The 24,269-nt window shown below is 40.1% G+C and overlaps 1 protein-coding gene and 1 long non-coding RNA gene across 3 annotated transcripts in view; one reads left to right on the plus strand and one right to left on the minus strand.

The window, feature by feature from the left end:
- Nucleotides 1-24,221, plus strand: LOC110967325 (adenylate cyclase type 4-like). Of its 2 annotated transcripts, XM_022216898.2 has the most exons (27): nt 1-251; nt 1,987-2,199; nt 2,288-3,208; nt 5,434-5,631; nt 5,706-5,867; nt 7,888-8,037; nt 9,795-9,949; nt 10,831-10,942; nt 11,050-11,177; nt 13,178-13,336; nt 13,465-13,624; nt 13,979-14,146; nt 14,349-14,380; nt 14,473-14,526; nt 14,688-14,751; nt 14,867-14,964; nt 15,167-15,251; nt 15,533-15,670; nt 15,885-15,962; nt 16,358-16,533; nt 19,264-19,348; nt 19,442-19,600; nt 19,949-20,095; nt 20,185-20,292; nt 21,368-21,482; nt 21,786-21,910; nt 23,048-24,221. In XM_022216898.2, exons 3-27 carry the CDS (start codon nt 2,294-2,296, stop codon nt 23,180-23,182), a joined length of 3,906 nt encoding a protein of 1,301 aa, XP_022072590.2. In that variant the 5' UTR covers nt 1-251; nt 1,987-2,199; nt 2,288-2,293; the 3' UTR covers nt 23,183-24,221. The 2 variants fall into 2 exon arrangements, with proteins under 2 accessions (XP_022072590.2, XP_051800091.1); XM_051944131.1 differs by lacking the exon at nt 1-251 and having other exon boundaries at nt 289-2,199.
- Nucleotides 1-24,269, minus strand: part of LOC127532461 (uncharacterized) — a 295,805-nt gene that overhangs the window by 7,448 nt on the left and 264,088 nt on the right. The window lies entirely within an intron of this gene.

Genomic DNA, 24,269 nt, shown 5'->3' on the forward strand with positions numbered 1-24,269 from the left:
CACACACTCACAGGCGCTCGTGCGCAGGAGCGGACTGGAAGTTTCTCATGTCCGTTTTTAAAAATAAAAAAGCGATTTTAACGGGATATTGTTCACCGTTTTTATTCGCTTGTGAAACCGAAACGAGTCCGGGAGGTTTTTACCAACATCAGTGAGAGGATGACGGAGGAAATTTGGCGATTAAAAAAAGGAAATTATCGTTTGTGTTCAAAGTGACGGACAGAAGGACGCTCACATCGAGAAACAATGAGGTAGAAATATAAATTTTCTGTCTAACACGTTATTTTTCTTTACATTAATTAACTTTTCCTGTTTCAGCGCATAAAAGTTAATGTCCAAACGGTGTTTTTCTGCTGTCACAGTTATTTTAACCTTTCCAGCTTTTAAAAGCGATGAATTAAGAACCGATGTGATTAATAGCTCAACAATTAGCCTCTATTTTAAAGTGTAGTCCTAAAGTAGACATTAAAGTTATTTAATTTTGTCATGAGCTCAGTCTTTTCTGCACCTGCTGCCATCATCCGTCACGCCATAGACAGCAAGTTAGATTCTAGATAGCTTTGTTAACATTCACTTTCCTCTCAGTGCTGATAAGATTTCAAAATTCACTTTTAAAACTCCTCAGAAACTCAACTTTTTGTCTCTAAATAGCAGGTTTCTTTTAAAAGCGTGCTTTACCTGAATGTTGGGGAGCATTCTGCACCAGTAATAACGTTTTTAATCACTGAAATCAGGAAAGAAGTAGATAAGGCTTCACGGTTTTTCACTCAAGAATGTCAAATATTAGCTTATTCCAGCCTCAAGTATATGAGGATTTGCTCGTTTTGTTTGTCTAGCTCGATAAACTGAATATATGCTGTTAGTCAGACAAGCAATCACAAAAACTACTATTAAACTCCTTGATAGTGGATTCATACTTTACTGATTAGTCAATCAATTTTTAAACTAGTCTAACTCTTAGGTTAAAATACAACAGGAGATTTACTTGGTTCATCATGATTGGAATAAATAAACGTCAAAAGATAAGTACTGTGTGAATGTTTTTCCCCAAAAATGTGCCTTTTAAGTAACTGTTAATAAAACCAGAAGGCAATCTAGCATTCCAGCATTGAGTTTGATCTAATAACGCTTTGGAAAACCCCTTCCTCTTTTTGAAAAGTGCCTCACAGACAAGCAGAAGCGAGTAGTGAAACCAGCAGACGGGGGAAAAAGGACACCAGTGGAACAGCATTTCACACGAGTACGAACAATAAGCGTACTGTCATTACACACACTAGTGTGTTGGCCTTTTATAGACACACTACCCCTGTGTGGAAGTGTGGAAAAGAAACCAGATTGTTGTCATTTAATGTGAAAGGGGTGCAGTAAAGCTGACCAGCCACGGTGTGCAGGTGGCACAGGGTTAAAGGTATGAATCAGGTGAATTACTGCAATAATCCCTCCATGACTGTGCTATTAAATCAGACATGTATTTGCGGCAGAGGAGACAGATTAAAAAGATATTTTAATCCCGGAATCAATGTCGATAGGGAATGAGGAAGGCAGTTGTGACGCTTTGCCACAGTGAGACGGTTTGTATAAATGACAGGGAAGAAGAAGCTAAAGGGGGAAAGCGGCAGAGAGGCCGATCAGAGTGTAGGTGGCGACTGGAAAAAAATGTTTTTAATGTGCGCAGGGTGCGTCACTGACATGTCATTCCAGTACACACCTGAAATGTGTGTGTGTGCTTTGTGCATGAGCGTGTGCTACTGGGGAAGAGCTAGCAGCCAGACTAACAAGTTTTTGCATAATGGGGAAATGACTAGAACAGGCCGTCATTAAAATGGCATTAAAACCATGCACAGGTACGACTGGTTTGCTCTTCTTATTGGACTTTGCAAGTGTGACAGATCTCTGAGCTAAACATCTGACGACGCTGTACATGTATGTTTAGGTTTGTTTACTCTTTGCTCGTTGTGTTTTTGCTAACCCTTTTTTTTCTGGCAGAGAGACTGTTCTCCTTCTTAGTATGGATCAGCGCCCATCAAAGGACGTTCTGCTACAATTCAGGATTCCTCGTCACAGATCTTTTGGACCTTAACAGAGAGGACCACCATCAGTGCCGAAACAGAGGAGCTGGACTCTCTCTGGAAGATTCTTTGTAGTTTGATCTGACACACAGGCAGAGTCTGAAGTTGTCCATTAACAGCACCTGACAAGGTAAAAAATAAAGATAATTCTAATGTGTATTTATCACACAGACAAGCTGACAAGGTGATAGTCCCTGAACTCCTTTGCTTTGACACAGGTCACGATGCCAGACAAGTCCCAAGGTTTTCAGGACAAGACGAGGCCTGGAGGAGAAGTATCGCAGGCGTCCTTGGTGCCGGACATCATCATCATCTCCAGCGATGAGGAGGGCCAAAACGGTGGAGGTAACATCCTGGAGCTGGATGACTTGAGCCACGGACCAGACAAGTTAAAACATTCTGCACAAAGCAACAGCATTGACGTTTTACAAGGGAACGACATCACAGGTAGTCTTACTGCCGGGGACCAATCAGGACGCGGTGTTTCCCAGCTTCCTGTAGAAGTGGGCGTGGCCAAAACAGCACAGGCCCCTGAACCTCTCAAGACCAATTCTTTGTTGAAGGGAACAGGCGTGACCTCCCAGAGCACGGATGCTCCGGTCAACTCATCCAGCGACTCGGACTACAGCAGCACAAAGTCCAGCCCCGGCTACGTGTGCACCAGCTTCAGCACTGACCTCTGTGGAGACGATTTATCTGAGCTCGATGGAAGCTCGTTTGAAAAGACAAACTCTATCTCTGCCGTCAATCTGTCTGAATCCAGCTTGAACACTTCTTACTCTGACAAAACCAGTAAAAACATTCCAGACGATCACAGGGACGACTCCGACAGAGACCTGACGGATAAATCAAAACCAGAGGTCTCTCCCTGCGGCACTTCGGCTGTATTGCCCGATTTCTCACCTCAAGTCAACCAAACCAGAGACAGCATCGACGTCAGGTGGGACGAGGACGACGGGGACGATGACAGGCGAAGCACTCGGTCCAGGCGGAGTGTGAAGGAGGGGGTGTGCTGCTGCTACCAGGCCTTCCACAGAGCTTTCCTACGGTGTGTGGAGGAGACTCCAGCCATGCTGCCCGGACTGGTGCTGTCTTTGCTCTTCTGTGTGGCCATCATCGTCCTCATTGCCACCACGAGCGTGAGTGAGACCCAAAGAGAGAGAGTGCTGCTTATGTTACAGGTTCTTAACAATCTGACACATGTAGGTGTCGATAATCAAATATTAATTCATGTAGACGTGTGCCCTGGCTTTGTTTGATGAAAGTTTATGGAAATAAATCCAACCTTTTTGGAACACTGGTTGGACTAAATTCTATAAATGTCTTGTTTCCCAACTCAGAACAAAAAGCTATGAATAAACAGTACATTATGAGAAAAGAAACCCAAAAGTATCACACTGGAGATCCTGAAACGGGAAAATGTGTAGCATTTTGACTCTGTTTTTGGCAGATTAGTTTTTCACAGTTGATTATGGATGGATTATCGGTACTTAAAAACAAACCTGTCTAAATCAGCAAAACTTAAACTACTGTTCTAAAGTTTGGGGTCACTCAAACAATTTCATGTTTTCCATGAAATCTCACTCTTTTATCCATGTGCTAACCATGTGCACAAGGGTTTTCTAATCATCAATGAGCCTTTCAACACCATTAGCTAACACAATGTAGCATTAGAACACAGGAGTGATGGTTGATGGAGATATTCCATTAAAAATGTCCAGCTAGAATAGTCATTTACCACATTAACAATGTCTGCACTGGATTTCTCATTCATTTAATGTTATCTACGTTGAAAAAAATGCTTATCTTTCAAATATAGAAACATTTCTAAGTGACCCCAAGCTTTTGAACGGTAGTTTACGTAATGTGTTCAGTGTGGTAGGAGACAGGTGTGTTTGAAAGTCAGATGACAGAGCGAGAATGAAAAATATGTCCTTAATCCGTCCCTGCTGCATCAGAGCAGAGGTGATCATCAGGAGCATGTCGCTGAAAGAAATGCGGCACAATGTGGCCGAGAAAACACAGAATTAAACCTGTTCTTCCAAAACACGGCGGCATTCTTGAGCTTCAATTAGACGGACTGTGTGACTTCTTATTCCCACAAAGCACATCAACACAGTACATGTAGTGTCTGCTGCATGCACTACAGAGTTGTAAAACATGTCAAATCATAATTAAAAACAAATGGATGACTTCCTTATAATTATTCCTGAAGATTGTACTTAATCTTGAAGTCATTTGTGGTCCATTTAAGCTATGTAAGGCCTCTAATGGAAAATCTGAAGTATCGTGTGAGTTTCAGGCCACTCATGTGTCGTCTAATATAATTTAAAGGTACAATTGAGTAAAAACACGTCAGATTTGACCTTGAGCTTCTGGACTGACATCCAGTGATTCTGCCTTTGCTTACGGTTTCTAAGCAGGTCTGGAAGAAAATGCGTGTACTCCAAGTCCTGAAAAGATTAAGAATCTAAGTAAAGATGCATCACAAAAGCATAATTTCACGTCACTGTAGACGGATTATGAAGCCATATATGTGGTTGTGACAGATTTACCTGTACAGTAAGCCGATGTTTATTCACGTTGAGTGCAAATGGTGCTGCAAATCAACATGTCGAAACTGTAAAGGAGCAAATCCATCACTTAGCAGTGAAATTTTAGAGACATGAAAGCCGGCTGAGCTTCAGACAGGGGGTGCAGTGGTTTTAATCTGCCGCTGTGGAGTGAAAGTATTTTAATTCTTGCGACGAGAGCAAGGTTCATGGTTATTTTTTAAAATGGAAACGCTCATTTTGGCAAATTCATGAGGAGGGAATTCAGCGAGGTAGTTTGCACACTGGGAAGCAAATCCTCTATGATTTGTAGAGCAAAATCAAGCAGAAAACACTAAATAATTAAAGGTATTGTTTGAGATTTGACATTAACATAAAAGAATAGCTAAAACCCAGAATATTGCCAGATTTATCAGTTCATTCATGATGTTTTTCTTATTTTTTTATGGGTTTAATGCAATTAAAACACTGAAATATTGTCACAGGGTTTGAGTTGATCTGATATTTCATGTTTGATAATTAGTAGAGTGAGCCTCTTTTGATTTTTTTTTGTCGATTTCTATTCATTTTTAGCCAGCTGAGGTAAATTTTTACACTCACATTTAAATAAAGCATGGCAAAAATGCACTTAAGTCTTGTTTTCCGTCTGATGAATAAAGGCATTTTAATTCTGGTCCTTAGTGTTGAGCAGGCGGGTGTTTTGTGGATGTAGTAAACAGGAAGCATGTGAACATGAAGAACTCCTTTTCTTGTTTGTGTCTGTTGTCACGTTTGCGTTCATTTTGCGGTGCTGTTCGCTCTTCTCTGAACAGGACGTTGCTTTCCACGTGGGTGCGCTGTCGGTGGTTTGCGTGGTTCTTTGTCTGAGCGCCGTCCTGCTCGTCTGCCTGCCCTGGCTGGCCACGGTGAGGCGCTGTGGAGGAGCGCTGGCCCTCTTCGTCTGGGGGACGCTGTACATCACCGCCATAGTCTTCATCTTCACAGAACGGCCCGTGACAACGTGGGAACAGGTGGGAAGGAAGGAAGGCTTTAATTGGGCAAAAGCGTGCTCCTGTTTGTTTCATCTCTAACTCCTCCTCCTCAGGTCGCGTTTTTCCTCTTCCTCTCGCTAAGTGTCTACACGGTGCTGCCTCTCTCTCTGGCCTGGGCCCTCATGGTCGGCGTAGGGACCAGCGTTTCCCACATCATCATCATCAGCGTCTACGTCCCGGTTACCAGCCCAGAGACACCAGATCTGGCTGTGCAGGTGAGGCCCTGCTCTGTTTGAATCTACGCTACCGTTCAGAAGAGTGGGGTCACTTAGAAATGTCCTCATTGTTGAAAGAAAAGCGTTATATGCTCGCCTGAAACTACCGAAATATCCATCCATCCATTCTCTATACACCACTTTATCCTCACAAGGGTTGCGGGGGGTGCTGGAGCCTATCCCAGCTGACTCGGGCGAAGCTACCGAAATATTTGGACGCAATTTTCAGCATTTCAGCTCCACCGCAATAGATTTTGAATGGAAAAAAGTTCAGACTTTCAGCTTTAATTTGAGGGTTTTTTGCACCCAAATCCGAATGCCAACACATTTTAGATGCTGGTCATTGACTACAAAGGATTTGGTTCCAAATCCTTTGCAGTCAGTGACCAGCATCTAAAATGTGTTGGCATTCCTCCACCGCTCCACCGATTTGATTATTCGCTGTTATTCTTTTATCTCTCGTTGTACAGTAATCAGAAAAAACAGCGACTAAGTACTAACAAATAAGAATAATAATTCTTATCATGATTTAGTTCATAAGACTGAACAGTTTGTGAATCTATTAGCCATTATTATGATCATCAACATACGGTCGACTTAAGTCGTCATTTGTAGCTGGAACCAAACTGTCCATTTGTTTTGCACTTTCAGGGCCCTAAAAATTTGGATTTTAACTCGATATTCAGCATTTCAGCTCTGTATACCTCCACAATGGATGTGCTGATCTTAAAATATATATTAAATATATTAAAATACTAAAGGGGCGTTTTGATTTGTGATTACACTACTGTTCAAAGGTTTGGAGTCATTTAGAAATGTCCTTATTTTTGACAGAAAAACAGTTTTTTTCAATGAATATAACATTAAATGAATGATAAATCCAGTGTAGACATTGTCAATGTGGTAAATGACTATTCTAGCTGTAAACAGCTGATTTTTAATGGAATATCTCCATAGGGGTACAGAGGAACATTTCCAGCAACCATCACTCCTGTGTTCTAATGCTACATTGTGTTAGCTAATGGTGCTGAAAGGCTCATTGATGATTAGAAAACCCTTGTGCAGTTATGTTAGCATATGGTGTACACTTACAGGAACTTTATGACACAATGCCAGCCTGAATTGAACATTTTTCAAGGTGTTTTTCCATTTTAAAGGCCTAATATTTTTTTTATTATTGTCCTTTTTGACTATTTTGAGTAATGTTGGACTTTTTTGTGTGATTCTGGATGAGTTTTGAGTCATTTTGAACGATTTTAAGTCATTTTGAGCATTTTGTTGTCATTTCAGATGTAGTTTTTCAGATTCTCTTGATGTTAGAGCCATCACTCCTGTGTTCTAATGCTACATTGTGTTAACTAAGGTTGAAATGCTCATTGATGATTAGAAAACCCTTGTGCACATGGTTACCACATGGATAAAGGTGTGATTTTTCATGGAAAATGTGAAATTGCGTGGGTGACCCCAAACTTTAGAACGGTAGTGTATTTAAAACAATCTCAAACTGTACAAATATAGTGGTAACCTTGTTGTTTTAACATTAATTACATTAAAAAAACAGAAGCTAATGTTGCCTTTAGGTATCAAGACAGTTAATCTTGACACTGCTGAGTTTGTCAGTGTTGCACGTTATAAAGCGTCACATGTAAATGTGGGCAGAAATTTGCAAATGATCTCCCCGTCCAGAGTCGTGCAACTTTTGCATGTTCCAACAAACAACATCCAGATTTAAATGTTGCCTGAGACTCTGCACAGCCTGAACAAAAGTCTGTTTTTACCCTGTGTGACCAGCCTGGGAAAGACATGCAAATGATCTCCTGTGACCGCTTTACAGTCCTGCAGTGTGGTTTTCAGGTAGCAGAAAAGTATGTCAGTCATCTACACAAATTCAAATGCTGCTTTTTTAAAATTCTCTGTCACTGATTTCCATTACAAACTAGTGGCTCAGCTGCTGTTTACTGTACTGCTAATAGAAGAGGATACTAAAGAATCACCTCCTGTCCTCTGACTGTCTCCTCAGCTGGTGGCCAACGCCGTGCTGTTCGTGTGCGTGAACTGCGTGGGGATTTTTCACCTGTGGATGACCGAGCACGATCTCAGGATATCCAATCAGAAGAGAGAAGAGTTCAGCGCCATACGCTCGCAGAAGGAGATAAAGAAGTATCAGCAGGTTACAACTCCAGCCTTACTTCAGATTCACAGTACAGATCAGCATGTAGCTCAGCAGAAAACAGACCTTTTTTATTCAGATGGATTTAATTTCTTCTCATTTAAAAAGACACAAACCCAAAAAGTTCAAGTCCCCTTCACTGGAAAAAATGCCCCTCTCAAAACAAGAAAAAAATAATTATATCAAGAAAGTTTTACCTTGAAATAAGTGAAAAAATCTGCCAATGGAACAAGTGAAAAATGGCTTGGTAAGATTACCTGAAATAAGATACGATATTTAGAATACTGAGATCTCAAAATTAGCAGGGAAAACTTATTTTAAGCTCTATTTTACCAGGATTGTCAAGCTTAACCCTCCTGTTGTCCTCATTTACAGCACCAAAAAATATTGTTTCCTTGTCTGGAAAAAAATCCAAAAAACAGCAAAAAAAATTCCTCAAATTCTGGAAAATTTGCAAAACCTTCAGGAAGAAAATTCCAATAATTCCTTAGACGTTTCCCTTAAAGATTTTATTTTTAAAAATCCTCCAAATATGGCAGGAAAATTCTTGTAAATATTTTTCAAAAAATTAGTAAAAATCTTCCAAAAAATTAGTAAAAATATCTGAAGTGATTCCATATATATCAGTAAAACTTCTAATATTTTCTTGAAGAACATTCACATAAAAATCAACCAAAATCCAGCGAATTTCGCTGGATTTTGGTTGATTTTTATGTGAATGTTCTTCAAGAAACATTTTTAACATTTCTTTATTTCCACTAAAAAGATTTCCCAAAAATGTTGAAAATGTGGACATCAGAAGTTTCACTGTGAAAATATATTTTTTCCCCTCATTTTCAAACTTTAAAAGGACAACTCGAGGGTTAAAATAAGCCAGACATGCTAAAAAAAAAAAAGTAGCAGTTTTTCACTCAAAAATAGATGTTTGCTTTCGTGTAACTTCCGAATTTTAGATGGAATTTGAGTTTTCTTGTAAAACACGACTCAAAACAAGATCATTTCAAGATTGTTTGAATTAACTAGATATTTAAGATGCATTGTCTTGAAACAAATCCCTCCATATTGCTGAAATGTCTCTTGTTAAGTGAATTTGTCTTAAATCGAGTTGGATGTGACATTTTGACTAAAAATTAGACAAACAGACTTGGTAATATTTTGAGTTTTTGCAGTGTTTTAGTGATTTAACACAAAAAGCCTAGGAAGAGCTTCACTTAAATGTATGTTGTAATCCAACTATCCGAATATGATCTTACCCTGTTAAACAGTCTGTCAAAAATATCTTAAAAAGCCTGTACCTCAGGACATGGGTTTATCAGATGGATGTTTTTCCATCTACCTCTCCTCTCCCTGTCTCCTCTGGGAGGCTCGTTCATTTACTCTGAAGTTAAAATCGTTACGTGTAATTGCTCTCATTAAAGGGCTCTTTACGTGGACAGCCTCGGGTCGGTTACTGTATGCTTTTCTTGCTATAAAGCCAATAGATTAATCATTCACTTGTCCGGAGCACGGCAGCAACAGAATCGGCAAACCCGAATGGACACTATTGAGAGCGAGTAAGCAAACAGATGAAACGTGATCCGCTGAGTCAACACGGCCTCGCTTCAAGGCGGCTTTTGATGGCCGCCTGTTTCTTTTATGGCCATTGTGAACAGATTGTCGGCCCTTAAAGAGGCTAAAATGCGATGACCCAGTGCGCCAGGTCTGAAAACTTCCTGCCGGTCGTCTTACCCCTATTCTCTGTGTTTCCCCGGCAACAGGAGCAGCTCCTCCTGTCGGTGTTGCCACGGTACATCGCCATGGAGCTGAAAACGGAGGTGATAAAGAGGCTGTCCAAGCCCACAGGGGATAAGAAGAACGGATCAAACTTCCACAACTTTCACAGCCTTTACATACGGCAGCACAAAGACGTCAGGTGAGCTGTTAAAGATGCTGCTTCTTTGGATTCCTGTGTAAGTTATGACCCAGATCAGTGCCCTAGTTAGATCTGGTTGGGTTGAATGCGTGACGAGGTTTACAAAGGGATAATTATACAAATTGACAAGCACATACAGTACAGACAGGTACATGACGAAAGCATAGCATTGCAAACAGCAACAACACAGCTTGTAAAAGATGAATGAATGACAGTAATCAAGAAACATCTGGCATGCCTTATAAAGTTTTAGGACACTTTCTCGTTCAAATAAAGTAGAACCTGTCCTACAACTTTTGACAGGGGGTGTATTTCCTCATATGATGTGATCAGGGCAGGACTCTGATCATACATGTAAAGTTTCAGGCAGATTGGAGCGTGTTCAGGGCATTTACACGGCATTTGAAATTTCATGGCGAAGGATCAAAATTCCAGAGGCTGCCACGGACACACCCTTTGACTTTGGAAAAAGATTTTAATAACTTTAGATCATTAAGGCCTCCTGTATGTACTGGTAGAATTTGAGGTGAACTGGAGTTTCCCCCTAGGAGGAGTTCGCTCTAGAAAAAAATGAAAAATGGGCAAAATCTGACATTCAACGCAAAACAGCTCACTTCCTGTTGGGATTGGAATGTGGCTGTCACTGACTTTTTTGTTCAGCCTGATGTGCTGCATATGTGTACCAAATTTGGTAGATACACCCCCTGTCAAAAGTTGTAGGACAGGTTCTACTTTATTTGAATGAAAACGTGTCCTAAAACGTTTGACAGGGGGTGTCGGCTGTAGATCCTTAAACTGCAAGAAAAATCCAAGGATTTTGTGTTTTTCTCCAAAATATGGCTGTGTGAATAGATGTCCTCTATCTGTGTGGGTTTGTGCAGCATCCTGTACGCAGACATCGTGGGCTTCACAAAGCTGGCCAGTACGTGCTCCCCAGAAGAACTGGTTGCGGTGCTCAATAAGCTTTTTGGCAAATTTGACGACCTCGCCAAGGTGACGGCACATTTTGCCCCAAAATTATTCTATTTCTTCTTCTTTTTATCCGGTCTGAACGCTGTGACTCACTCGATCCGCCTCTTTCTGCTGCTTTCTGTTTGTAGAAGAATGGATGCCTTCGCATTAAGATCCTGGGCGACTGCTACTATTGTGTGTCAGGGCTGCCTGACCCCATTCCCACCCACGCCAGCAACTGTGTTCAGATGGGGCTGGACATGTGCACAAACATCAGGTCAGTTCATCTGAAGGTTTTTGGTTGTTTTGATCCATTCCCTCGCCTTTTCTGTTGACGTTCTCCATCCCTTTTTCTTGGCTACATGTCTATAAAGCTTGTAGTTAGTAGGAATGTTTTGGAAGTTGATTTAAAATGGGCAAGACTGCAATGTACAGAATAATCTTATGAGGTACCTCACCTGATTTCTGAAGTAAAGCTGGTGATTTTTAAAAATCATTTACATCTGAAGTTACTGCACTCTGCATGGTACTCTTATTTAATCGACAATTATATACTACAGCTAAAAGCTCACAGTTACAAGGTTTAGAAGCACCATAGTGGATAATTGTCTGTAATATTGTCAAATTGAACATTTTCAGTGAGACCTTTGGTTAATTTCAGGCACCATGTCGATCTATTGGGACATTTGACGTTGGAATTGATGTTGAAGTTTGTGTTCCTTTCTTTGTTTTCCAAATTTGACAAACAAATGTGTCTCAATGCTAAGTCCTAACTGGAATCCCGATAATGACACGAGTACAGGATTTACAGTGTCCAGCGTCATTACAGGAATAGGTGTGGGATGATAAAAGTAAGTGACGATACTTGGCCTGCCATAATGATAATATCATGATACGTGATATCTGCGATAATCAATATATTGCAAGAAATTTAATTTATGATTTATCACAATTTCTTTGCAACCGAAGAAAAAATACAGATAAAAGACAAAAACCTGGATTTATGTGTTTAACTTACGTATTTATTCCCAGAACTGACAAAAATGTATCACATTTTATAAGAATGATCTCTTTTATGCAAATGAACATCAGACAAAATAAATAGAAAATATAATATATAAATGTTAAAAAAAATGGTGTCAAACTGCAGCATAACCAACTAGTTTCATGTAAAACGGGGACATTTCAGCGCTGCAAAGGCGTAAGAAAAGAAGTTAAATCCTGGGCTCTTTTCAGTTCTATGTAAGCCTAAACCTGAGCATTGCTTAAGAGCTTAACAGCATTTGTAGTCCATGAACACATCATGACCGTGATGGTTTATGGGACTCTGTGGCTTTAGAAGTCCAGGCATCTTTCAGCAGACTGGAGTTCATCTTCTACCTTCTTTTTCTCTACATACGATGCTGGAATGACTTTATCTGTGAAGTATCTTTGACTTGGTGCCTCGTATCTTGGTTTTGGTGTTGTAAGCATTTGGCGAAAACCTTGAATGTCCATAACATTGTACGGACGAAGGTCCTCCCAAATCAACTAAATAAGCTCTCAGCGACGCAAATGGAAGCTTTGCTTTGAAGTGAATCAAATGTAGACTGACCTCCAGGTGTTCTAAGGTTGGCATCTTTCTCCTCCTCAGGATGATAACGTACGAGGTGGCTGTGCAAGTTTGTCGTGTTGAAGTTGTATTTCCCCAGTTCTTTCAGATAGCAGAGTCTTTATCCAGTTTCCCATCATCAGTGTTGTAAAAGCTGAAGTGAACAGAGCCTTTTGACTTGAAATTTGGAGGGACTTTGCTCATTTGTTTGCCGCTGTTAAGCATTCGTTATTCTCAGTTAACCTTCTTCTTTGGTAAAGTTAACTCCCATCATTCAGTGATGTGCGCCACCACATGGAGACTTGAAGTAGTGGGGACTGAACTCCCCACTACTATTGTTGACCTTTTTTTGTAAATTAAAATATCGATATTTGCAGACAGCGTAGCGAGTCTCGTGTTTGAGGTTCTAAAACAACGATATATCGGCGTGTCGATATTTCGTCCCATCTCTACGTAAGAAGCAGTGGAATAACACGTTTTTAGCACAAAGACATTAAGAGCAGTTTTAGTAGACTAACAGATGTTCTGGTTTACATTCATCATCGTCTTTATCTCCGTTTTTTGTCTTGTTAGTGCTCTGCATGCAATTCAAACTGGAAATAAATAGTATATAGTTCAACCAGGAGTATCTCAAGTTCGCAAGACTGAACTTTCCTGCAATCCACAACGTGTGTTTCTCTTTGCAGTAAACTGCGTGAGGCGACGGGGGTAGAGATCAGCATGCGGGTCGGCGTCCACACCGGCAACGTGCTGTGTGGCGTGATCGGTTTGCAGAAGTGGCAGTACGACGTGTGGTCACATGACGTGACTTTAGCCAACCACATGGAGTCAGGAGGTCTTCCTGGGTGAGAAAGTCTTAAAAACAGCTCTGAAATAATAAGAATCTTTGGTGTGTTGATGTCAATGCTCTCTCAGTAAGGAACTTCCTTTCTGTGTTTACGTATTTTGTTATCTACACTATTATTATATGCAGGCGAGTACACATCACAGAGGAGACACTGCAGCACCTGAATGGGGCGTACCAAGTGGAGGACGGGGACGGGGGGAGTCGGGACCCTCTTCTGAAAGGGAGGAAAACTTACCTGGTGATTGACCCCCACAAACCCGACAGTATTTCCCGGAGGCCAAAACTAGTAAGTGTCCTCGTGTTATTTATGCAAGATTATTACCGTTTTTATGGAATTTATGTTTCCAGGAATGCATTTATAGTGAATTAAGGAACTGACAGAACATGGAATCAAATAAATTATTGCTCAAAATGCAATACCAGGATAAAAACTGAGATGTATTTAAGCAAGTTAATCTTCATTATGAAGTGAACAGAACATCTCAGAATGATCCTGAAAGCAAGAAAAGTGAAAACTTAATCTGAGTATCTGCACACTAGTTACTGTCTGGGAGCTTCTGGTGCTCATAATTCTTCCAGGAGTGCTCTAAAGCGCTGATCCCTAAACTGCTAGTCTACAGTAATGTTGTCCTAATTCCAGGCTCACAGTCTTGCATCAGGAGAGAACAGGCAGCGAGCGTCGGTCCGGATGTCTCAGTATCTTCAGTCCTGGCATTCCATCCACCCTTTCGCAGACCTGAGCAACCCTGACGCAACGTCCAAGAAACCCATCGTCCCCTCCAACGCCGTCATGAGCCAGCTGTGTGCCGTACGTATTTGTGCCGCCGCCCTGCTCGTTGCTTAGTTTCTCCCACATGTTGAGCCGTGTGTTTGAATGGACCTGCGCTTGTCGGTCTTTGTTTTGTCTCGCGCCAGTGTTTGATCATGAACTCTGCATTGTGTGTCTGAGAGAGGTGATGTTAGGTCAGGCATTCAGAGCGCCTCACAGTGTGTTTGTGTGTTTGATTCAGGAAAGGCCTCCTCTTCAAAGCAACCCCAAATTGTGAGTGCCAAGAATCATTCAGAGAAGCTCATGCAAACAAGTAGAGCAAAGCAGGTTCCTCTAATGTTTGATGTGTTTGTGTTTTGTCCCAGTTTGGTCGTTGACAACGGTGTCAGAGGATCCCTGGACACTTTGGACACTGCAGGGTAAGCTAGTCTGAAATATTCTTATGGGTTCTTCTGTGTTAATACGTTTAATCAGCCACTTGTGAAGAGGATTTATTAATTGTTTCCTAGCTGATTTAAAGTGTTATTTAGACTCTTGTTTGTGTCGTCTCGTTGTGTGATTGTTCACCGTCTTTCCTCAGGAGGAGAGCAAAGAAGCTCAACTGTCTGACTCTGCTGTTCAATGACGTCAGCTTAGAGAAGCAGGTAGATTCTTTTATAACTAAATGTCCTCAATGTGCAGCGTGTTCCTGATGAATAGTGCTTTTCCGTTTTGCATAACCTTCACTGACGTCAACTTCATGAACTGTTTGTTTTCCAGTTCCGCTTTTCAGAAGTGAAGGGTTTGCACCACTCAATGAGCTGCATCGCTGTGGTCTTCGTGACTCTTTTCATTGTCCAGATGCTCGTCTCTGAAAGGCGAGTAGCAATTTTACGCTCGGAAAATTCAGAATTATGTTATTGTGAAATTTAAGCTGCTTGAAACATCAAAGTCTGCAGTTCCCTCTAAACCAAAGTACTGCAGCAAGCCTTCTTCACAAATCTAATTCAAGCTCAAAGGCACATATCTGCATTAACTGAGGAATTTAAAGTGTAAATTGAACATTTTCACTCCTTGCAGGAACTTTGTGATGGCAGTTTCCTACGGTGCGACGTTCCCAGTGTTGGTGCTGCTTCTGTCCATCGCTTTCACTGGATACTTGGAGGTAAAACTGATGGTCTTTCATGTCCAGATACGAGATGAAGTGAAAACAGACATTCGTTCACCAATAGCACAAAGTCAGGGTTGATGATGTGACTCCAGACACGACTCACAGGTGGTTTTGAACATGTGGATACACTATTATTGATCAGTTTTGCAGTCACTGATCGACAATAATTTAAAAATACAGAGATAAATTCATACAGGTGTAAATATATAAGGCATGTAAGTGGAAATGTAACGGGATCAGAGTGGCGTGTTCTTTTTTGTTGTGTTTTTGTTCAGAAATGGCGCTCCAAGATGCCGCTGAGCGTCCAGTGGATATCTGGGCTGTCGCGAGGCGTCTCCACCAGGGCGGCGCTACGAGTGTTTGTGGTCACTTTCTGCGTGCTCATCGTCCTGCTCATGGCCATCCTCAACTTTGTGAGCATCTTTTCAGTTATTTTGCCAGCAAAGTGGCAAGTTTCGTGTTCAATTTGGATTTCTTTTGCACAATTTTCAGTCGTTATTTTATTTACTCAACAGAAATGTGTTTTCGTATTTTCTATCGGTGCCTCTGTTTATTCATGAAATGATCCTCTGAATTCTTCTCTTCTCTCTGCTGTTCTCTCCTCTGTGGTGTTTGTGTTCCTTCCAGCTCTTCCTTCCAGGAAACAACTGCACCTCGATCGCCAACAGGACGGAGTTGGAAGCTCTGAAACTCTACACTGTGCCTGTGAGTGCCTCCATGTTTTCACACGTTTCTTTTTATCACATAGTTTAGAATTCTGTGGCAAACGCATCATATAGTGTTGCACTTTTGCTTCAGAGTAAATATCATTTCTACTTGGTGTAGCTCTTTTTTTGCTTTTAACATGCTTGGCCTTCAATTAAGTGGATTTAAGACAGCAAAATTTGAAGTTTAGACTCATTTTTAGCCACAACAGAGACTCTACTCGACATCCACTTCCACATTTTATCATTTTCGGTGCTTAATTTCCTGACATATAAAGCAGGACTGTAAGTTTTCTCTCCTTTCCACAAGGCAGCTCATAACTTCCAAAGGATTTTTTTCATTTAAACACCTCACTAACCTGTTGTACCCTCATGTTTCTCCGTTGAAACATCCAGTACTACCTGTACTGCTGCCTGCTGGCCATGCTGGGAGTGATCGTGTTCACCAGGACGTGTTTGTCGGTGAAGGCGCTGCTGCTCACCCTGGCTGTGGTCGTCTACCTCGCCCTCTTCATCCATGTTTACGCTCCTAAGTCCCGCTGCCTGATTAATCTGCTTCACAACGACACCAGGTGAGTAGCGCTGCGTACGTTTGGACGTTTAAACATCAGGAACTTCAAACACCTGAACCTGGTTTTGGGTGATACTGATGTGCCGTTGTTGCTCAAATAGTAACGCACAAAAACTGGAGATGAAGGAAATAAATGCGCTCTAATTAACACTGAACAGCATTCTGTGTATGAAATTAGTGAGTGAGTCAGTTAACAGAGTAAAAGACTAGAATTTTTTCGTGGAAAACTGCAGAAATCTGGTTCTTGCACTGTTTTAGTATTTTAAGGCATCGACTAGGGCTGTTTGAAATTTTGAGAAGCATTTCTAACTTTCTAACTATGATAGATTCAGCTATCTATTTTCTCTAGAAAATGAAAGAAAACAGGAAAATAAAAATGCCGTTCACAGTTTCCGATGTCTAAACGTGCTGTTTTACAGAAACCAAAGATATTCAGTTTACTGTCAGATATGACAAAGAAGAGGAACAAATCCAAACATTTGAGCAGCTACAACCTGCACTGATTCATTTTCAATGATTTTTTTTTGTTTTAAAATGACAAAGAAAACAACAGAAAGCAGCAAACATGAGGCAAATATGATGCAGTCATACAACACGACAAACAATCAACACAAATGAGACACCAAATACGACCAACGAGATACAAAATGACTAAAAACAGATAAAAAATGATGCACGTTAGGCACAAAAGAACAAAAAAACAGCTGCAAATTAAGGCATAAAGTGACAAACAAGAGACAAAACTACATTTCCTGTTGACTACAGAGTTTAACAGATGTAAAATGAGAGATAAAATGACACAAAACTGGACAGAAAACTATACAAACGAGACATAAAATGACTAAAAAAGCAACAAAAATGTGCTACAAACAAGAGTCAAAACACCAACACAACACAAATGCTGCCAACGAGCTATGAAATGACAAAAAACAGACACAAAATGATGCAGATTAGGCACAAAAGAACAAAACACACACACAAATTGAGACATAAAGTGACAAACAAGAGACAAAAGTACATTTCCCGTTGACTACAGAGTTGAAGAAAATACTTTCAAATGAAAAAACAAGACATAAAATGACACAAAACAACAAATACAGACAGAAAACTATACAAACGAGAAATGAAAGGACTAAAAAAGCAACACAAGCAACAAAAATGAGGCAAATGTGAAACAAACAAGTGTCAGAACAACACAAACGAGACACCAAATGCTACCGAGATATGAAATGGCAAAAAGCACACACAAAATGACAAAAAACACACACAAAATGACTAAAACAAGACATAAAATGTTTTTTGTCACTCTTGCCTTAGGTCAGAACAGTTTCTTATTAATTATCTGTTGGTTTACTGATGAATTACTCAGCTCTGGACTGGACTAAACAGTTAGAAATTAGAGTAATAGTAAGTGTTAGCTGTGGCTCTACAGGTTTCCATCCAGATCTTCCATTAAAATCGACTTGTTTTGTGCTACTTGCGGCCACAGTATAAATAAAGGTTGATTTCATTTAGCACTTTTCAAAACAAGAACAACATTCATTACAAAATACAGATAAGTACGAAATATAACACTATTGGCATCAAGGTATGTGCATATGTAATGTTTAAGCGTTTTAGTTGTGCACACAGACTCTCAGTAGTCCTGCAAAACGACACTTTTCCACTGGTCCACATTCATCCGCTGCTCATTTCAGTCATTACACTCTGTCCTGCTCAGCAGAGGTGTTAAATTTCCTGCTCTTTGTTTGCCACTCACTGCCCAGAGTGTGAATCCTTGTGTGGAGTGTCAGGTCACCATCATTTATTCACTAGTATTCTATAGACAGACCTCCACGGGGCTACACCGACTGCGAGATAAAGACAATCTTGTGTCTTGTTCTTGTCATCTTGTGTCTCATTTTTGGTGTTTTGTGCATGATTTTTGTTGTTTTGTTTTGTTATTGTCATTTTGTGTATCATTTTTGTCATTTTGTGTTTCGTTTTTGTCATTTTGTGATTTTGTGTTTTGTATTTGTTGTTTTGTGTTTCGAGTTTGTCATTTTGTGTTTCGTTTTTGTCATTTTGTGTTTTGTATTTGTTGTTTTGTGTGTCGTGTTTGTCATTTTGTGTCTAGTTTATGTAATTTTGTGTCTCGTTTTTGTTGTTTTGTTATTGTCATTTTGTCTGGTTTTTGTCTCCTTGTGTATCGCTTTTGTGGTTTTGTGTTTTGTATTTGTTGTTTTGTGTTTCCTGTTTGTCATTTTGTGTCTAGTTTATGTAATTTTGTGTCTCGTTTTTGTCATTTTGTTTCTCATTTTTGTCAATTTGTGTTTCGTTTTTATCGTTTTGTGTCTCATTTTTGTCATTTTGTGTCTCATTAATGGTGTTTTGTGCATGATTTTTGTTGTTTTGTTTTGTTGTTGTCATTTTGTGTTTCGTTTTTATCATCTTGTGTATCGTTTTTGCCATTTTGTTTTTCGTTTTTGTTGTTTTGTGTTTCGTTTTTGTCATGTTTTCTAGTTTTTGTCATCTTGTGTTTAGTTTTTGTCATTTTGTGTCTTATTTTTATCGTTTTGTGTCTCATTTTTGTCATTTTGTGTCTTATTTTTATCGTTTTGTGTCTCATATTTGTCATTTTGTCTCTGGGCTCCACTGACTGAGAAGCAGACACTGCTGTTTGTAGAAATATGTGATGGAAGTTAGTTAGCAGTAGAGTAGTCTGACGTTATTCTTGTGTTTTTTGTTCCAGGCCCGGTGTGCTGCAGGACCCTCAGATCATGTCTGGAGTTTGGCTGGTCATCTTTTACATCGTCTGCCTCATTCTAGCCAGACAGGTGTGTGTGTCTAACTATAAAACAACATATATATTCAAATTGACTTACTATTTTTCTTTAACTCTCTCGTTCTCTTCCGTCCTCTCCGTCCAGGATGAGCTGGGTTGTCGGGTAGATTTCCTGCTGGAACGCTGTTTCCAGTCAGAGAGAGAAGAGATGGAGACCATGGAGAACGTCAACAGGCTGCTCCTCCAGAACGTCCTGCCGCTTCATGTCGCCTGCGTCTTCATGGGCAAAACTATTCGCAACCAAGTAAATAAACAACAAATACTGTGTACTTACCCACAGCCTGTTTTGAAGATGAAACGGATCCATTTATGCGTCGTTTTCATGTCCTTGTTAGCCTGATATTCTGGTATTTATGCCACCTTTCATATATTGTTTGCTTAAATCGTTGCAGATTTTTGTGATGTTTAGATTCCCGTTGCTGTTTTCATTAAACTTGCATAAAACACTTATTTAAAAGTCTGGATTTATCACTTTACCAAGACGTTTTGGGACCTTCTTGTACAAAAACTAGCCTTGGTGACTTCTGACTGCAAATCAGACAAAATAATCTCTAAATTAATGTCTTTATTCTTTTAAACAATCTCTTTCCAGGACCTGTACAGTCAGTCATATGACTGTGTGTGCGTGATGTTCGCATCGGTTCCTCAGTTCAAAGAGTTCTACAGCGAGAGCAGCGCCAACAGGGACGGCCTGGAGTGTTTGCGCTTCCTCAACGAAATCATCGCAGACTTTGACGAGGTATGAGGAAGAAGATGCCCTTAATTGTGGCTGTTGGCGGCGTTCAGTCTGTGATTTCCCCTTCTTATTCTTTCTATCTTTTCACACAGCTTCTCTCCAAACCCAAATTCTGCTCGGTGGTGAAGATAAAGACGATCGGCAGCACGTACATGGCTGCAGCAGGGCTGACGAACTCACCGCCAGGAGACGACAGAAAGGTTTGAAGACAGGAAGTTTATTTAGAAAGAAGTTGCTCATTAATAGTTCTAACTTTAAAAGAAGTTAGAACTATTAATAAGCCCGAAGACATTAAATTCTAGCATCTCTGTCTTGCAATGCAGTGTTTTTAGTCATTAGTCCGCTAAAGAGTTATGTGACGATCGGCGTCTGTCTGTCTGTCTGTCTGTTTGCCACATTACTCAAAAACAGATTTGGATGAAATTTTAAGGGCAGGTCAGAAATGACACAAGGATCAAGTGATTAGATTTTGGCAATGATGCGGCTTATAGTCTGGATCCGTGGATTTTGTCTTGTTTTTGTAATTTTGTGCTTCGTTTTTGTCATTTTGTGTCTCATTCTTGTCGTTTTGTATCTTGTTTTTGTCATTTTGCGTCTCATTCTTGTCATTTTGTGTCTTGTTTTGTCATTTTGCGTCTAATTTTTGTCATTTTGTGTCTTGTCTTTGCTCTTTTGTCTTTTTTTGCGGTTTTGTGTCCCATTTTTATCATTTTGTTTTGTTTTTGTCATCTTGTGTTTCGTTTTTGTCATCTTGTGGTGTTTTGTTTTGTCTCATTTTTGTCATTTTGTGTCTCATTTTTGCCATTTTGTGTTTCGTTAGTCATTTTGTGTCTCATTTTTGTCGTTTTGTGTCTCTTTTTTGTCGCTATAGTCTGGATCCATGGATTTGTTCATGATTTCTGTGTCATTGTGAGATAGCGGCACGATGTCACTGTAACCATGACAACAAGTGAACACTACATCATCTGCCTGCTGACGATCACATGATTGTGATCCTACTATAAATCCACCACTGTGGACTTTTTGGAAATGATGCAATGAACAACTGATTAAATTGTGGGGGTGTTTCTGAGTCAAATCATTTCCCGCTGCCGGCTACATATTTAGGTCACATGATTCAGTATCCGTACATAACGTACACATCATAGGGGGAATGAGCAGCCATGGAGGAGTACTGCGCTCTCTGAGCTTCTCTAGTTTGTAAAGCGTCAGGATGTTTTCCATGACAGACGTGGACGCTGCACGAATCTCATGAATCTCTGGCTCCCCCTACAGAAAGTTGACCTGTCCTACAGCCACGTGCGCTCCATGGTGGAGTTTGCCATCGCTCTGATGGGAAAGCTGGAGCTCATCAACACCCACTCGTTTAACAGCTTCAAACTCAGGATCGGTGAGTCTGTTCCACATGAAGACAATGATTTAAAAGCAAAATGACTGCAGAGCTTTATGTATTTACTGTGAATAAATCAGGACATTTCATTTATCGAATAATCAAAGGTGCATCATGTCAGTTTATTGATATAGATTTAAATTTTTTAAATGATTAAACAATATTTAATAATAGGATAAATGACTAAAATTCTAGAAACAAAGATAACACACACGTGATTAAATCTCCCAGGAGACAACGCTACGAAGCACCCATTTATGATCAGTAAACATTTAATAATTCCTCTGTTTTGTTTACCTGCAGGAATAAACCACGGTCCGGTCATTGCAGGAGTGATTGGAGCCCATAAACCTCAGTATGACATCTGGGGGAACTCTGTTAATGTGGCCAGCAGGATGGACAGCACAGGAGTGTTGGACAAGATACAGGTCAGAAAACTAGATGTACACACTGTTCAAAAGTCTGGGGTCACGTACAAATGACCTGATTTTTTTCAGTGAATATAACATTAAATGAATCTTAAATCCACTCTAGACATTGTTAATGTGGTAAATGACTATTCTAGATGGAAACAGCTGATTTTGAATGGAATATCTCCATAGGGGTACAGAGGAACATTTCCAGCAACCATCACTCCTGTGTTCTAATGCTACATTGTGTTAGCTAATGGTGCTGAAAGGCTCATTGATGATTAGAAAACCTTTGTGCAGTTATGTTAGCACATGGATAAAAGTGTGAGTTTTAATGGAAAACGTGAAATTGTCTGGGTGACTGTATTTAAAACTTACACTGCATTATATGTCAGTGAGAAATAGGGACAAAAAAATCCCTCAAAATGTTTTTTAATTTGTTGTAACTGGTTCATTTTTTTATGATTATATACAATAAATCATACATCAGCTGGAAATTAAAGTAAAATAATTTAATAATAAAGATGGAGAAAAACAAGATTCTTTAAAATGCAGAAAATTTAAAAAGGTGTGTACTATTCAACAGCTTTAGTTCAGTCTGGTTCGGGTGCATTTGTCCTTTTTTTCCTCTTTTTCCACTCTTTTCAAATTCAGAAAACTTTACTTGTTCCCAGGGGACAATTAGAAAGGCACACAGAGCAGACAGTGCAATAATAATGAGAAACTGAGTAGAAAACAAAGAAATTAAAGATAACTATTAAATGTAGAACAAATAATATAGTAAGAAAAGAAAAAACACAACTTAGTAACACAGTAGTGCAAGTAGTAGTAGAAGCCTGTGTGTTTTACTGTCATCTATCAATTAAAGGTAAAAATGACCGAAAAACACTATTTTTTCCATTAAATATCACTAAAACTAACTGCAGCTTTTCATTTGAAGACACTTTGTCTACATAACCGGACAGTTACTCACTCCAGCTCCACTCTTGTACGTCACATTTTCTTAGCTGAACCTCGACAGCTCGTTTCCCGTCGCTGTGTTCGGACAGATCCACAGCTGTTCAGGATTAACCTTTAAAAGCTTCATTCAGTCGCTAACAGAAACAGGTAGATGTAAGAACCGGTGATCATTGTCTCTGTTTGTGTGGCTCCCAGGTGACCGAGGAGACGGCCCAGATGGTCCAGACCGTCGGATACAACGTCACTCTGAGGGGAAAAGTCAACGTGAAGGGCAAAGGGGAGCTCACCACCTACTTTGTGAACACGGACCAGTCATCTCCTCAGTTCTGATCCGCTCTGGGCCCGGACAGCTTGTTTTAGTAAAGCGGGTTTTTGCAGCTAACTGACTCATTCTGGTTTCCACACAGAGAGAAGGACTGAAAACAGAATCCCACTGTGTGCTCAGCTATGGAGAGCAGTTAATCATTTACGTCTACGGAGTGGAGAACCGCCTTTGTCTGTGGACGAGACATTAAAAACAATCCAGACTGGTTGAAAGAAGACCTGAGAATATCACCTCCACGTTGCTGTACTGTATCTGCACATTTATACTGTATTATTCTGAAAACATTCTCTCAAATCTGCTTCTTTTTGTAAATGCTTAGAGTTGTTTTATTAGAAGGAAATAAGGTACCAAAGATTTCCATGTTTTAATGAAGGATCAGAAAGAAATGTGACTTTTTTTTTCAGAGATTTTTGTTTTGGGTTTGTTATGCTTCTTTCACTCCAAGTTGCATTTAAGTTTCAGCTCTTATTCCCTTTAAATGTTTCATGCTGGATTGTAGCGGTACAAAACGTTCAGCGTAGGAGGAGCGCAGGTGTCTCTAACGATGATTCTTGCCAGATATAGTCCGTGAAACTCGTCTGTTTGTGCATCAGATGCTTTGTTTCGCCTCCGAAGGGTGACAGGATAAACCTACTGAGACGCAAGATGAGTCATGGGACAGGAAAGAATCTGCATCTGTGTGTGAAGTTTATTTATCGTAGACATTTTTCCTGTTAAATCCTGATAAGGTTTAACTGTTCCACCACAAATGACTAAACCCAGAAAGAGGAATCCAGTCCAATCGGCTGTGTGCAACCACGCAGATGCACACAAATAAAGTGCTATAAGATGATTTCTGACGTCTGAATATAAGTGAAACGATGCCACGGAAACTTAGATGCACACTTGATGTTGCACTTTCTAATTTATTGTATGTTTTTGAAGGGAGTATTCCTCATTTTCTGTTGTGTATTTCTGTGAGGGTTGATGAGAGTATATATATGTGTTCATTATAGGGAAATATTTTTCTATTCTATTTATAAATGAATAAAAAAAATGCAGCCACTGGTGTGTTGGTGTGTTTTTCTGCTTCCTACATACAGAAAAGTCACT

Source organism: Acanthochromis polyacanthus, chromosome 23, assembly GCF_021347895.1.
Source record: "Acanthochromis polyacanthus isolate Apoly-LR-REF ecotype Palm Island chromosome 23, KAUST_Apoly_ChrSc, whole genome shotgun sequence".
Lineage (NCBI taxonomy): Eukaryota > Metazoa > Chordata > Actinopteri > Pomacentridae > Acanthochromis > Acanthochromis polyacanthus.

Coding starts and splice junctions, on each gene's coding strand:
- LOC110967325 (XM_022216898.2), top strand. CDS start 2,294: ATGCCAGACAAGTCCCAAGGTTTTCAGGACAAGACGAGGCCTGGAGGA. Junction 14,147..14,348: donor TCATGAGCCAGCTGTGTGCC/GTACGTATTTGT, acceptor TGTTTGATTCAG/GAAAGGCCTCCTCTTCAAAG. Junction 14,965..15,166: donor CAGATGCTCGTCTCTGAAAG/GCGAGTAGCAAT, acceptor CACTCCTTGCAG/GAACTTTGTGATGGCAGTTT.